Source organism: Lineus longissimus, chromosome 2 (assembly GCF_910592395.1).
Source record: "Lineus longissimus chromosome 2, tnLinLong1.2, whole genome shotgun sequence".
Taxonomy (NCBI): domain Eukaryota; kingdom Metazoa; phylum Nemertea; class Pilidiophora; order Heteronemertea; family Lineidae; genus Lineus; species Lineus longissimus.
Window position 1 is genome coordinate 11,031,030 of NC_088309.1, and position 16,649 is coordinate 11,047,678.

Consider the following 16,649-nt stretch of genomic DNA (forward strand, 5'->3'; position numbering starts at 1 on the left):
ACTGTCAAGGTGACATAATATCACATCATTATCATGACACTTCGGGATCCTCAAATACAGAATAGAGAACAACTCTATTGGAGATAGAATAGCACCATCAGAACAAAATTTCCAAAACAAAAATATATATATTCTCTTCAAGGAAAACACTCAAATAAGCAAAACTAACATGATTCTTATGTCACATAGCACATTTCCTCTGGAAAGCTTTCTTGAACACATGAGGCTTACTATCTAAGCTTATTTACCACTATAAAAGCCGGACTCGGCAAAGACTTATTTTAGTATCCATCTTGTTACTGGGTCCATCCCATCGGTATTTGGGTTACTTAACATTTTCACTTGAAAACTTTCAGACATTTGGACTTTTCCACTTTTTTTTCATTTGAGGATTGGGTTGGACAAACGGTACAGGACCAAATTTCGTATCCAAAGTAAAACAAATCAATTCACTTCACACAGGTGCCTGTTTTGCTTGAATGAGTCATCAGTTATAAAGTTATACAAACAAATGATGAGTTACGGAGTTAATCTAAAAAACCACTCACTGCCAAACCTAAATATTTTACAAACACAAGTTGGCCAAGTAAAAAATGTTCAAAAAGACATTATTTGCTACTTTAAACAGGACTTAATCAACTAATTAATTAACAAAGAAATGTTTTGTATTGCCACTATGATTTATGGTATGTAGCGGAGAAGTTTAAAAGGTTAATGAAAAAAGGCGCATGTTTCATTCATGTACACATTGCTTACTTTTTTGTTCCTACTAGTAGGTCGTTTTGGAAGTGATACATCAGATTGTAGAGAATAGAGACACAGCTTGTTTATCCCCCCAAAAATATTCTGTGGGCTTGATTTTACCCATTAAGCATCGAGACTGATAGCTGAAACGACCTTTGTGCAAAAAAACATAGTGGGTGAAATTCTGCTTTGGTTGCTCAATAAAGATTGGTGATGCCCATGATGGGCACAAAGAGTTAAACTGTGCAAATGATTTAATCAATGATGCGGCAGTTGGTGATAATGTGAGATTGTGTTTTGTGATAAAGAACATATGAATATGATAGAGCCTAAACAAACTACGTGACGTTTTCGCTGTTTTCTCAAAACACAGAAAATGCACACAGGTCGTTTCGGCTCCGAACCTTTCAATTTGAAATATTAGAAATAACTACAACAGTATTGCAGTAACAAGACGTGACAGAGTCAGTATTGCAGTAACAACACATGACAGAGCAAGTATTGCAGTAACAACACACGACAGAGCCAATCAGCCATGGCAGTTGGCTCGTAGTGGCATACATGTAGTGTTTTGCCAGCAGTCTACACAACAACACTGAAATTTATATTCAATGCATATTTACAATTACAATACACGATTACAAAATCTCAAATTCAATTTCTAATTTCTGTACAAACAAGCCTGGCCTAAAAAAATTAGGCCATCACTATGATCTAATGATGTTCTGATGGTCATTACTTCAGAAATAATAAATGTAATTGACTAGTGATGATTTAATTAAGTGATATTAACATCACACAATGTTTACTGACAAGACACAAAGAGGAAACAGAGTATTAATGTACTCTGTATCATCCAGCAAGAAACAATATACATTACACTCGCACAGAAAAACAGTTATTGCAACATAGATTGAGGATGTGAAAGTCTTGAAAGATGACAAGTCAAGATGTATCAATCACACTATAGAAGCCTGAACAAGATTAGAAATGAGGCATCATGCACGCAATCTTTTTCAAGAGCATATTCCACCACATCTAGCCTCTGCAATGAAAAATGCAAATTCTGTGGATCTGCTATCAAAAATGCATTTGCGTTTGCAACTTCTGCAATAAGGCGCACAAATGAAAACTATGGGGGTAAGATACTGTACTACTAAGGTGTTAAATGCATCTATTTCCAGAAGTAAATGTAGGTGAAATCTGAAAGGGATGCTTTTAAAAACAAATAGAACTGCGAAGGTAATGGGATTTACGGTATCAACAATGTAATTGCCACTGACTAAAGTTTTTACCTGGTAAAGGTTGTAAATATGTACACGCACATTTGCACATGTAAATTATGCTATATACGTACCTGTAAATCATACATGTACAAGTAGTTGTAAGTAAAGTAACAGATAAACCCAGAAAAATGCCAATGATAAAGAATCATCACCAAGCTACTACCGTAGTAAACCACACAGCCTTGCTTTCATTATGAAGGGCAAGGTCACAGACTAGGGGCCCTCTAGACGAAAAGATATTGACATCACTCACAGATGGCAAGTGTACAATACATTGCCATAGTGCAGAATGAGGCTGTCCACTCCGGATATTTTGTCCAGTGGGTATGTCGACAACAATTTGTCTACATCACTGTTACTGGTTTATGCCGAAACAATCATATTAAGTGATATCATATCAAGTGGGATGGTTCTATTCTGCAATATGACTTATCATGCTGGTAAACCATGAAAAGGCCACTCTCTCACATGATTTTAGTACATGAATTTCCCACAGGAAGCAACTGCATAAAGGGCTATACATGTTTCTGACTATCAATATCATAATGTCCTGCTTGACTATCATTATTTCCCCTTCTCCCCAGAATGACAGTTAAACATGCACAGCCCAAAAATAACGAGTTCAAGAACATATCTTTCAACATAAAATGCATAGGTTAGTCTCCTGGAGACATTGTAAAAGAAAGACAAGCCTACAAGACATTTTCAATATGTAATGTTTGGTAAATACCTGTGCTACTTTAACCACACAATTCAAGCAGGGCGTATTTCTCAAAGTCTCTAAAGCCCAAGTACATTATGATTGAATCTGGCAACGGCAGGGTTTGCAGAAGAGGAAAAGGTATCGCCCTCTTAATCCTATCACTATCAGTCAGCCGCACAGAAGGCCGCTTCTTTTGTCGCATGATAGACTTTATCCGTGAAAAGAAACTCTTTCTAGGCCTAGACAAGCGCATGCCACTGCTGCCTGGAGCAGTGATTGGTGTGTTTACAGAATTTCTCCAAATCGTTGACCGAATGACAGTGCGACAGATATCTTTCAATGGTATGGGCTGTTCAACTAGACTTGCCGACTCGTCACCGGGTAGGACTAGTGGCAACGTAGAGTCATTACAGGATGCAATGATGTTTAGAAGTTCATAGTCTTTTTGTTGCCAAGCATAGGAGTAGAGCATTTTGCCGACATAGTGGTCAACTCCACAGGTCATCATGACCAGGTACTGGCAGATGGTTTTGAACATTTTATATTTCTCCAGCAAGATATCAGTATCCTTCAATCCATCTAAACGACACCCAGCATCGATGAGAGCATCAACGATTGGAAACACGACATGAGGACGCTTTTTCAGAATACTGGCACACTGCAATATGGCAATCAAAGGGCTGTTAAATCTAGTCTGATCACCTGTCATTTCATCTGGGATTGCACCATTTTTCAGCAATGTCAAGACGATATCTGTCAGACCAAGACCACAAGCATAGTGAAGGCAACTTGTACCTAAATCGCCAATGGGAATATTAGGATTTGCACCTTTTTCAAGCAGGCGACTGACAAGAGAAACATGTCGATTCTTGATAGCTAGATGCAATGGTGTACACTGACTACCAGACTCCCTTGCATCAACCAACCCACCGTTTTCTATCAGAGCTGTGGCTACCTCAACATCCCCAGTGAAACAGACCCGATGGAGAGGTAACTGCCCAGCATTGTCATTCGTATTAGGATTGGCACCGTATGCGCAGAGGATATGGACAATTTCTGGGTGAAGGGCATCATGAATTGTTGTCCTTCCAAACCAATCTTTGGTGTGAATGCTTGCACCTGCTTCAAGAAGCAATTTGACGGTCTCTGCATGCGTTTTCTGGCAGGCACGATGAAGTGGGGTGTCCTTGTAGTTGTCTTTACAGTCAACATGAGCACCATGTTTCAACAGAGGCTTGATGACTTCATTGTAGCCCCTGTCAGCCGCATGGTGGAGGGCAGTCCACCCACCCTTATCCCGCATCTCAACGCTAGCACCCAACTTTAAAAGCTGTCTGACCGCATGAACATGTCCATGCATGCATGCCACATGCAATGGAGTCTTTCCAGATAAATCTTTACAGTTAATAGACTCTTTATCACACATTGCACACTCAATGATTTTATCAGCCTGTCCAAGATAGCTGTACAAATGCATATCACTCATTAAGTCTTTCTTGCAAACAGCACCGTTGGCCACAAGCAGCTTGACCACCTCCAAGTGTTCCTCTGAATAAGCATTGTACAGCGGCGTTATGCTCCCCACGTTCACATCAGCATTATGATCTAACAACGACTTGACAACGTAGACATGACCAGCAGAGCAGGCAGCATGGAGCGGACTATTACTTGATTGGGGGTAGTTCACTTTCACGCCATAGCGCATCAGTACATCCACCACCTCATGGTGCCCATTTGAGCAGGCCAAGTGCAAGGCAGTGATACCGTACCGATCTACAGAATTGATACATCGTGCCCTGTTTTGAGTTATAAAGTACTCAAGAAGAATGCCGACTAGATCAGAAAAGCCTTTCTCCGCTGCAATGCGAAGACAGGTCCCCATGTATGCACCAACTGGATGCCTCTCCACCTCTTGCAAGAGCTCCCTCAGACGTTCAGCATTTCCATCACGGCATGCGTCCCCAACAGCAAGGTCAGTGAGAGAAATGTTCATTGTATTCAGCGGGATAAATGCGATGACACGAACACGGTTTACATTGCTGGCTCGTAATCTGAAAATGGAGAAGGGAAATAATGACCGTAGGCGTAACCTAATCAAAAGTGATGTATGAAGGAAACACTATAGGGTACGCCGTTCGTATTTTATCATGGATCAGGAAAATAGATATGCAGTTATACACAATATCACATGCAACTTGGTATATATTGTGTTTAAATATTTATCTTCACACTCACAACGCCGGCAAATGATGTGACAATGACATATTGAAATGTACAGCCAGGTTTGAGGTTGGTTGGCTTGGCGAATTGTGCAAGGACCAGATTTTCACCTCATGAACAGGCTCGATAAGGCAGGGGTCATACACCTTATTTCGAAGAACAGAGTCAGTGGCCGCGTACCACTACTAGTAGTAGGACATTTTAACGAGGGACACAGATTTCTGTTACACCACCACAATCCATGAGCATGAGCTGTGACAAGGAACGCCAAAATCAAAGAGACTTTTGTCGAGAGTTTGAGCATGTTTCTCACCTATCCAAGCCATTTATCCGCCTGGCTAAAGGACCGTTAACACTTGCACCAATCATTCATTTATCCTAACGGATTAAAAATGAGATTATCGGCCTCCAATCGGCCCATTTTTTACCATCACAAATCGTTATTATTTCACAATTTCCGTAAACATTGTTGTGATCGTCGTTCAATTATATCGGACTAGTTCCATTAGAACCGGTGAGTTAGTTGGTGATATTATCTTTATTTAGTTTACAAGACTAACAAAACTGAGTCTGATTTTGGATGTCCTATGTGATGGGAAAAGAACGAAACGATAATCCGTAACTGAGGTCTTCGATTGGCGACTACAAAAGAAATTGGACGGGGCAGCGACAGAAGACGGGTCCGTCGTGTTCCGGCTGAAGTGGAAACTGTTAGAGTTGTTATTGTCGGATCGCACAATGTCATACATAACTCGGTCATGTCGATGCGATAAAATGGCCTTTAATTTTCAAAGAGGTTGGTAGTATCTGTATGAGAGTGAAGAGTTTTGTCCACATAGGACTCTGGGTAGTGTCCAGATGCCAGCACCCATCGCCATTCGCAACTTATTCCACATGGCCATGTGGAATCTAGGTAATTGAGGTACAGGAAAAAAGCTACAGGAAAAAAAGGTAGGCTACGGAAATAAAGGTACAGGAAAGAAAGAGGTACAGGAAATAAAAGTACCGGAAATAAAGATACTGGAAAAATAGGTACACAAAATGGCATAAATAGGTAAAAAAGTACACAATATTTTTTTTAGATATCATTTGAATTCTCTCTTTTTCTATTCATAACTTTAACTTTATTTGTTGCGTAGGCATTGCATAGGCCTTCGAAATAATCAAATTTCCAGCATAACGTTATGGTTTTCAATAGTGAAAACACCGCTAATATGTAAAGTCAAGAACTTAGTGAGCCCCCCTTTAGGTCGGGGGAGCTCCCCCGAACCCCCCTACGAGCATATGTTAAGTGCAAGCTCTAACAACTACAGCTGTTACAATGGGGGGACACCCCCCAAACCCCCCTCCGTCGACATAGGTTTTTACCAGTGCGTTGGGGGGAAGCTCCCCCCAAACCCCCCCCCCCCCCGGTGAACAGTCAACTAGCCCTTCTGTGTCATACTGCTGGAGGGGGGGGGGGTGCGATGGGACCATCCATATAGTTCCTTCCGACACATTTTTGTTTTGGTAATGTAATACATTGTGATTGACCTTATTCACGGGAATCGGGCGTTTCCAGTGATACGACACAAATGGGTTGTCCTCCTGCATTCACTTTGGAAACGCATTTTAAAATAGATGTTACGTCCTGTTAATGGGGCACGTCATCATCGCGTACATTTGGGAAAAACTCCCTAACGAGACCGGAGCAGACGGCTGAAAGTAGTTTAATTATTGGCCGCTAGGGTACAGAATGTATCATACGTCGCTCACCCGAATTTTTCACTCAACTATAGCTAAATAGAGCTAGTTCTAGTTTGTGATTCAATTTGATACTTCAGATTTGGGCAGTAGACCAATATAACTTAGTCGTCAGTGTGGTTTTAAGCTGGAAAAACGTATTTGTTTTTCTTAAAGTGCCTTTTTTGGACGGGTGTGTGCGATTGTTTTGTTTTTATGTCACGTGACCTCCATCATGTCGACACAAAATTGAAATAAACCACCCTTTTCTGTCATTATTTAGGACGGATATTTCTCTGATAAAAATATTAATATAATTGGCCAATTTCTTAGGCATATGATGTAGCGAATTCCCATGAAGATTTAAATTAATTTAAATTAATTTCAACCAATGGGATAGCAACCACCACCGGAAGATCGCGGAGAAATCGGTAAACTCAACGGAGTTAATTCAGAAAAATACCAAAAAAAATTGTTTGTAGGGTATACAATCTCTCTTTATTTCTCATCATTCATTTACATTATCTACTCCCGCACACACGTGTATCTTAAGAGCCCCTCCTAAAGGGGGGCTTAATATGTAAAGTCAAGGACTTAGTGAGCCCCCCTTTAGGTCGGGGGAGCTCCCCCGAACCCCCCTACGAGCATATGTGTTAAGTGCAAGCTCTAACAACTACAGCTGTTACAATGGGGGGACACCCCCCCAAACCCCCCTCCGTCGACATAGGTTTTTACCAGTGCGTTGGGGGGGAAGCTCCCCCCAAACCCCCCCGGTGGACAGTCAACTAGCCCTTCTGTGTCATACTGCTGGAGGGGGGGGTGCGATGGGACCATCCATATAGTTCCTTCCGACACATTTTTGTTTCGGTAATGTAATACATTGTGATTGTCCTTATTCACGGGAATCGGGCGTTTCCAGTGATATACGACACAAATAGGTTGTCCTCATGCATTCACTTTGGAAACGCATTTTAAAATAGATGTTACGTCCTGTTAATCGGGCACGTCATCATCGCGTACATTTGGGAAAAACTCCCTAACGAGACCGGAGCAGACGGCTGAAAGTAGTTTAATTATTGGCCGCTAGGGCGCAGAATGTCGCTCACCCGAATTTTTCACGCAACTTTTGCTAAATAGAGCTAGTTCTAGTTTGTAATTCATTTTGATACTTCAGATTTGGGCAGAAGACCAATATAACTTAGTCGTCAGTGTGGTTTTAAGCTGGAAAAACGTATTTGTTTTTCTTAAAGTGCCTTTTTTGGACGGGTGTGTGCGATTGTTTTGTTTTTATGTCACGTGACCTCCATCATGTCGACACAAAATTGAAATAAACCACCCTTTTCTGTCATTATTTAGGACGGATATTTCTCTAATAAAAATATTAATATAATTGGCCAATTTCTTAGGCATATGATGTAGCGAATTCCCATGAAGATTTAAATTAATTTAAATTAATTTCAACAAATGGGATAGCAACCACCACCGGAAGATCGCGGAGAAATCGGTAAACTCAACGGAGTTAATTCAGAAAAATACCAAAAAAAATTGTTTGTAGGATATACAATATTTACTCTCTTTATTTCTCATCAAATCAGTATATACTCCCACACACACGTGTATCTTAAGAGCCCCTCCTAAAGGGGGGCTTATCAAGATCATGATGATTGTAAAGATTCTAGGACAATTCCCTCTGCAAATGGGTTAACTGATAAATGTACCAATGTTCAAGTTAAATTGCAATTAATCAATTAACATTCATCATAGAGCTGGATCAAATTAACAAAGTGCCTGGCCAATTAGGTCTTAACAGACAAATTACTAGATCTAAGACCAAACACAAGCTATTTAGGGAAATTGGCGAGAATCTTAATGTGAAATGCCAGGTAAGATGCCAGGTGCGCCTCCCCTTCCCAAGATCCTGGATCCGCCCCTAATGAGAATATGACTCGAGTATTTTAAAATTAAAAAGAACATGAATGTAGTTATTACCAAAAAAACTTCAGCTCCCCTGTTGGGCAATTTCTTCAAAGAATTTTCCTCAAATTCATTCCATAACAAAATTGTCCGCAATGTATTAAACTATTTTAAGGCACCACCTTAGTCACAGAAGAAGAAAATGGGCAAGAAAAGATTAAGAGATAGGCTGAGTCTGAACCAGTTGAAGAGAATAATATTCTAAAAAAAAATTGTGTACTTTTTTACCTATTTATGCCATTTTTTGTACCTTTTTTTCTGGTACCTTTTTTTCCGGTACCTATATTTCCAGTACTTTTATTTCCTGTACTTTTATTTCCTCAGTACCTTTATTTCCGTACCTTTTTTTCCTGTACCTTTTTTACCATATACCGGCCATGTGACGTGTGTCGACTGAGTCGTGTGTCGTTCTCCATGATGGTGAGTCCATGTTCTCTATAGCCTTGTGACTTTGTCTTTGTGTCCGCAGGGCATACAGGGCTTGGGGTATTCATAGGGCCATCCAGGTATGTGGTCATGTGTCGCAGCCAGGAGATCGTCGCCTGCTTTGGCCCCGGCACTTGATCCATCTCCTCGGATCTCGCAGTGGCGAGATCCCAGCAGACGACATACCAAACTCTCCCAGTGACGAAATTTAAATTAAATTTAAATTGTAAGGAACGAAATCAGCGTCTCTATTCACAGGCACTTGTAAATAACAGCACCCCCCATTGACAAAATTACACACGTAGGCTACCGGTATAAGAAAATTTTACCTACATGTAGGCCCTACTTCTCAGGTTTTACTAGCCACAAGGCCTACTTTGTCTTGTTCTGAAGTTAGCAACGTGTAGTAAGCAGCCTCATGCCGGCTACTGTGTCTACATCTGGTGTCAGGAATTCCTAACACCAGAACACTCAAACATCGATCCAGTCCAACTTGCAACTATTCATGGCGCTGACACTTATTACCGTAATTTCTGTGGCAGGCAATTCCAGTTTCAGTTTTGTTTATTATACCCTGTTTACAAAGAAGTTGGCCGAAGATCTGTTCTCGTCTTCAACTTTACAAGTCACAGGTTGTGGCCCCAGATACGGTGCTCCCCCTCCTCTATATTTTGCAAATAGGGAACCTCTGCTCTGCCTTACCGGCATCATCCTGAATATCTCAATCAAGGCCCCTCTCCACCCATGATGTTCCAGCGAGAAGATATACTTTAGCCTTTCCACATAACATAAGTGCTTAATTGAGGGAATCCATTTCGTTAATCTACTCTGCACCTTCTCCAGAGCAACAATGTCCTTATCTATAGTTAGGCATCCATGCAACCCTCTGTACTCCAGTATTTGCCTCACACGCCCCTTGAACAGCATCAGCCCGATCTCCTCATTCCGATACCCCATGGTCCTCTTAACGGTGAAAGAGCTACACGTTCGGCTTTTGATTCGGCAGGGTCGGTTCTAAACACGGCATTAGCATTGACATTGGCATTGGCAATCTACAAAATTCCCAAAATGAGACCTATATTTATTAGTGGCCATAGTTCATGAATATTATTTAGATAGGAGAAATATCACAATTTTAATACATGTATTGGGTGGTTTTCCGACGATTTTCGACATTTACATTTGCCGCCGACCTGAGGACGTCACACGCGGAAAGGAAAGCTTGATGGAGAGCCCCGCCAAGTCGCCTTTAATTTATTTTGGGCTACCCTGTAATAAGCCTTACGAAGGATGTTGCCCATGTGGTCTGCAGCTTATCCAACTTCCATATTTGGTACTCATTTGGCAGATTGCCATTGCCAATGCCAATGCCAATGTCAGTGCCAATGCCGCGTTTGGAACCAACCCATTCAGCAGCAGGTCCATCACGAATATTCCCGAGTGATCGGCATTGGAATGCCAAACGGGAATTTATTCAGGACATTTTGAGAAATATGTTCAGGACATGAAATATGTATGCAGAACATAAGAAATATATGCAGAACATGAGAAGTGCATGCAGGACTTGAGATATTTATATCCAGGACAAGAAAAATCTATGCAGGACATCAAAACTATATGCAGGAGATGAAAAATGTATGCAGGACGATCTCAATTATGCATGCAGGACATAAAATAAAAATGATAGGCACTATCGTTCGGCAGTATCTAAAACCACATACCACATACCCACATACCCACATGCCAATTTTTTCCAGGTGGCAATCCAATGACGGTTGAAGCTTTTTCTTCACAACGATCTGTCGATCTTTCGACCTTATAATGTTCTGCATAGATTTTCGTGTCTTAGATAAGAATATTTCACGTCCTGCATACACTTCTGTTGTTCTGCATATATTTCTTATGTTCTGCATACATATTTCATGTCCTGAACATATTTCTCAAAATGTCCTGAATCAATTTCCTTTTGGCACTCCATACTCGGCTTTTATTCGAGAAGGTATATTTTGACAAATTACAATGACAATTACAAAAACGTATAATTTGCAGGGAAAGTTACATAGGTCAAATGTAGGTATCCATAAACATATGTATAATAAATAAGGCTATGATAAATTATGAATGATCGATAATGAGTTGTGATAAACAGTAATAAATTGAAAGGCTACTTTCCAAGTCCATCACCCTTCTAAAACAAACATCACAGTAGTTCAAAATACCATTCCATTTACCAGACATGAGAGGTAAGAATTTTTCTTTGTCTGATAAGGACAGAAGATTTGGAATACAATTTAAGAATTTATCCCTAAGTTGAGTATATATTTTGACCCGTCAGCTTTGAATTTCCTCGTGTGCGGTTACGTAAAAACTTGGTCGATAAAAACATTTACAAGTTAGTCGGTCTGCAGGATGAAAAATGAACTGCTGACCAGAAGCACTGTAGGCCTATCACAGGTACGTGACACATGGAGGTACCATCCCTTGCGTGACATTACATAAGCCGATATTTGGTGCTTAGGCCTACATGCACCACATGTGTTTGCTCTCCCTCATATCGGATCGGTAGAGTCAGTAAAACCGTTTGTAATTCTGAACATGTCTTTAGGGGAGGCCAAGGCCGATCAACTCTTTCTCTGATTACCGGATGCGACCTGTAACTAGTATTGCCCGAGGAGGCTATGATGATTCCATGTCAACGATTTTACGAAAGGTGTACTTTGTCTACCAATTGTACAAAATGCACATCATCAATTTCCTCCCTTGTCAAAATGTCTAGTCCCCTGTCCCGTCCACTCATTGATTCCCTAATTTGCCCCCTCTTCTTTTTTGTTCCGCATTAGCATCACTAACATCACCTGACTAACTGAATCAAAAGCTGACATGGTCTTTTGGATTTGATTACTTTTTACTGTCCCGCGAGCATGGCAGGTGATGACGTCCCATGGAACAACTCTATAAAGTTTTTTTGAACGAGCTTCACGAGCTGTTTATATCCGTTTTTCCATTTATTTCAGGACAAATCGCCATGAATCATATCAGGTACCTGCCCCACTTTTTCCAGAGAGCGAGACACGTCGCAAAGACCCTATTCTCGTCGAAATATCTCCTCGCGACGAACGTAGGCATCAGCTTTGTTACTGGAGTCGTGGGAGCAGACATGCAACAGCGTTACGAAATGGCAACTGGAAGCAGACAAAAATGGAATTGGAAAAGGGTTTTTCGTTATGGTGTGTTATCTGCTGCACTGACTCCACCATTACACTACTGGTACATTTGGTTGGATCGTGTCCTTCCAATGAAAAATGTCAGGACAGTGTTGATAAAAGTTGTTTTGGACACCCTACTTGTATCACCTTTAGCGATGGTCTCATATTTAGGAGGTGCTGTAATTCTTGAAAATGGTTTGAAACATTTTTTTGAACGTATGAAATATAAAGTAGTGAAATCAGGACCCGAGATTTTGTATATGGATTTGCTTATCTATCAGCCACTTCAGGCAGTAAACTTTTATTACATACCAACTAAATACCGCTTACTTTTTGACAATACATTGACTCTGTGTTTCGATTTTTATTATTCATCTGTGATATGGACTCCTCAGGGAGAGGATCAGTGTTCGAAAAAAACGGACGACAGCAAACGGTCCGACGAAAAGATAGAGAAAATGATAAGTGTCATTAAAAAAAAACATTGATGTGATACCCGGTATGTAGTCAAAAGGAATCCGAGCGTTCTGCTCCATATTAAGGTGAAACTATATGATGGGACTGCATTCTGCCAATCGAACACCAGAACCCTTCCAAAATCAACAAAATGCATGGTTAAAGTCCGATTTTGGCATGCCGATCTACCGTTGTGCGTATTTCCATCCTTCAGAGAAAGGAGGAGACTTTAGGATTGACATTCACTGCCGATAAGTCGGCATGGATTTTGGGTGTTTGAAAGAGTTCTGGTGTTTCTTGGACTGGAAAAAACGAAGTCACTGTGGTTTTACCGTACTGGGAGTGGCGGCATGTGCTGTGTGCATACAATCGGTTCAGAAATTTGTACTCCCCAAGCTCACCACAAAAGTGAATCGTTGACTTCATTTCATTTGACCTTGGATATTTGTCCTGGTCCAGTGCAATTGGCAATGCCCAATATCTTATTCGGGGAAGGAAAACTACTCCCGGCCCAGATCTGGCATGTGCTATATATGTAGTCCATTATGTAAATGTTTTGTCCGTAGCATTTAGGGCTCCGGTGTGCGAACTACTGCGAAGATTTCTTTGTTCTCAGTTTTCACCCGAGCTTCACGGCGACCGAACGGAGGGATTTTCTCATTTTGATTACCATGGTAACAAAATAAAGTGTGTTATCTTAGCCCAAAACGGTCTTTTTCACTAAATTTTTTGCAATTCAATTCACCAGCGGGCCCGTAGCTAGCATTTTTGTCAATCGAGGGAGGGGGCGACAAAAAAACTCTACTCTCCTCAAAATCGGCAACGGCTAAAGATGGAGTTGCATCTGGTTTCAAACAATTTCTGGGTGCCTCCAGTTCTTAAATAGTTTGCCGTGTTTTCTCTTCATGGGCTCATATCCATGTTTTCTGTAGAACCTTACGCTAAGGTAGAACAGAACATTCGCGGCGTTAAATTTTCGCAAATACTTAAGTGCCAATGAACTGACATTCGCGGCAGGTTGTTTTCACGAGTCAGATGTGCTTTTTCAAAACAGCTAATGTATTGAACGTCAGTCAATAAAAACTTCAAACAAATGGACCACAGACCTTTGCAAGGTACATGTAATTAATATGAGTTTCACTCGGACTACGACCACCTGCTATTCAGCAAACAACCTAACCGGGCAACCTAATCCGATAATGTGACCAAATTGAGTCCCATAACAGCCCAATTATCCAAGCTACCGATGCAACTGAGAAAATGTGTCGGCGACCAACAGAAGTGTGAAGGATAGAGCGAGCGGCATCATTTTTTCCCGATATTTCTATCGAATGTAGCGGTAAACGGGGCTTATATAGTTTGCCACCGTAGACGTTTCTCAACTCTGAACTCGAACCCAAAGACTAAACCAACTAAGATGTCTACTCACATCATTCATTACACACGTCACTCAAACTTCTCATTTACAAACAACACCGAAACATCACAGAGCAAAAGACTCTGGCGCTTTTCAAGAGAGTGTCTTGTTTAGCTACAGAGTGAGGATGACAGATATTTCACGAGTTGAGTTCTGGATCTGCCAGGACTTGCTCAAAACATCCAAACATCAACCTTTATAATTACTCTCACCCCTAATGGGTAAATAGCCCAGCCCAAATATCAGGCTCTGAACAAACTAACACTCGGTAATTAAAAAGAACGGAAAAGTACCGGAAATAAAGGTACCGGAAAAAAGGCACTAGAAAATAGGTACACAAAATGGCATAAATAGGTAAAAAAGGTACACATTTTTTTGTGTCTGCGAAGTGTCTGTCGTCTTTTGGCGGGGCACATTTCGTTACTACTGGGTCTCTATTAACTTGAACATTGGTACATTTATCAGTTAACCCTTTTGCAGAGGGAATTGTCCTAGTCTCTTTACAATCATCATGATCTTGATAGCCGTGTTTTGACTATTGAAAACCATAACAGTATCCTGGAAATTTGATATTCCTATTTCTAAGGCCTATGTAATGCCAACGCAACAAATAAAGTTGAAGTTTTGAATTGAAAAAGAGAGAATTCAAATAGTATTCAAAAAAAACTGTGTACTTTTTTAAACCTATTTATGCCATTTTGTGTACCTTTTTTCCGTTACCTTTACTTCCAGTACTTTTATTTCCTGTACTTTTATTTCCTGTACCTTTATTTCCGTACCTTTTTTTCCTGTACCTTTTTTACCGTATACCTGGTAACCAGCTGCTAATCAGGAACTAACAGATAGAGATTATAAAACAATGGAAAGGATCATTTAAGAAGAAAGGTGTTAAACTCACAGCGGTAAACGATCCTGGGTGTCTAGCCAGAGAGAAACACAGAATAATAATTATAGATTTGGTAACCAATTCCAAATATCGTCACACGAATATCAACAATATTTTTCGGAATGAGGCCTACCCGCACGTATTCTGTCGAAATAATCAAATACCGTATTACATCGATAGTACAATATAATACAGTAGGCTACCACAGGTACGAACAAATTGATAGAACCAGAGTTATCATTTTCACAATTTTTTAATAACACATAAACGTTTTCGGCTAGACCTCCAGCCCTCCTCAGGTCAGAATGAAATACAATGTGTTCAATACAGATATTTATTATCATTTATGTTTATTTCGCACAACAAAGGTACAGAAAGTTCAAATTGTTTGTTGTGCAAGTGAAAGTGCATACAGTTACATGTAACGTAACGCTGTGCAACGTGTGATGACAGACTTTAATAGTCCTACATACATTTCTTTTCAACCTTTAAAATTATTACATTATTCTTATCGTCCGCCAGATGGCGTATTTGCTTAATCAGTTATGTGCGCAGAAATTCTAAAATTTGTCCAAGTTCGTCATTTGTTATAATATTTCCCCCAGATTCCCTCATTTCTATCAACTCCCTTATTTGTCTTGCTGTCCTAAACTCGTCAGAGTCTACATCCACGTAATAATCAAATTCGAGTAGTTCCTAAATCAACGTCGTATTTGCAAAAACCGTATTTTCTACATATTTTGATTAAATTTTTGCTGAGTTTTGACGAACTTCCTTCCAGTATTAAATTTTTGCACAATATACTGCCAGTTTACAAACAAACATAATAATAGGATCGTGTGGTCAGATGTGTGATCTGTTGCTCTTGATAAATAATGCTTCTTTGATTCTTAATTCGAAGTCACTGTTAACAGTTGGCTGAACCAGATGAAGAGAATAATATTCTAAAAAAAAATTGTGTACCTTTTTTACCTATTTTTGCCATTTTGTGTACTTTTTTTCCGGTACCTTTTTTCCCGGTACCTCTATTTCCAGTACTTTTATTTCCGTACCTTTTTTCCTGTACCTTTTTTTCCTGTACCTTTTTTTCCTGTACCTTTTTTACTGTATACCGTATTTTACATACCGGTATCTGTCTACACTACAGCAATGTTGAAATTTATATTCAGTAAGTATTTGGACTGCGCCCTTGTCCCGTTTTTCTCTACGATTGCCGAAGGCCGATTCGAATCCCGAGAGCTAACTCAGGATTCCAACGTTTTGTTTTATACATGTATGAATTAACTGATATTTGGACATTTTCAGTGCTAATCTGTTGTAAAAGAAAGGCCGTCGGTGATAAACAAAAGCGTTTTGTTCTTTATTAGGCCATTGGTGATTTCTAATTTCATCAATACTATCATCACCATGCAGGTATGATTCTTGAAGATTACTCTAAAATTTAACTAGATGCAGAGAAGGTAACATCATGTTGATAGATGAATGTTGTACGCAGTGAGGAGGATGTTTGCTTGTACCGCATCTTACCTACCTTTTCCCATGTTTACTGCTCAGGACACACTTTACCAATTAATTCAAGACTGTTGCTGGGAGGAAGAAAATGTACTGT

General features: G+C 40.1%; 1 protein-coding gene across 1 annotated transcript; it reads right to left on the minus strand.

Annotated features, from left to right (window-relative positions):
• Positions 1-114: 114 nt before the first annotated feature.
• On the minus strand, positions 115-5,419 carry LOC135482617 (ankyrin-1-like). The gene is made up of 2 exons (XM_064762813.1): positions 5,267-5,419; positions 115-4,784 (listed from the first exon to the last, which is right to left on the minus strand). Exons 1-2 carry the CDS (start codon positions 5,320-5,322, stop codon positions 2,771-2,773), a joined length of 2,070 nt encoding a protein of 689 aa, XP_064618883.1. The 5' UTR covers positions 5,323-5,419; the 3' UTR covers positions 115-2,770.
• Positions 5,420-16,649: the final 11,230 nt, after the last annotated feature.

Coding starts and splice junctions, on each gene's coding strand:
- LOC135482617 (XM_064762813.1), bottom strand. CDS start 5,322: ATGATTGGTGCAAGTGTTAACGGTCCTTTAGCCAGGCGGATAAATGGC. Junction 4,785..5,266: donor CGGATAAATGGCTTGGATAG/GTGAGAAACATG, acceptor CTCCATTTTCAG/ATTACGAGCCAGCAATGTAA.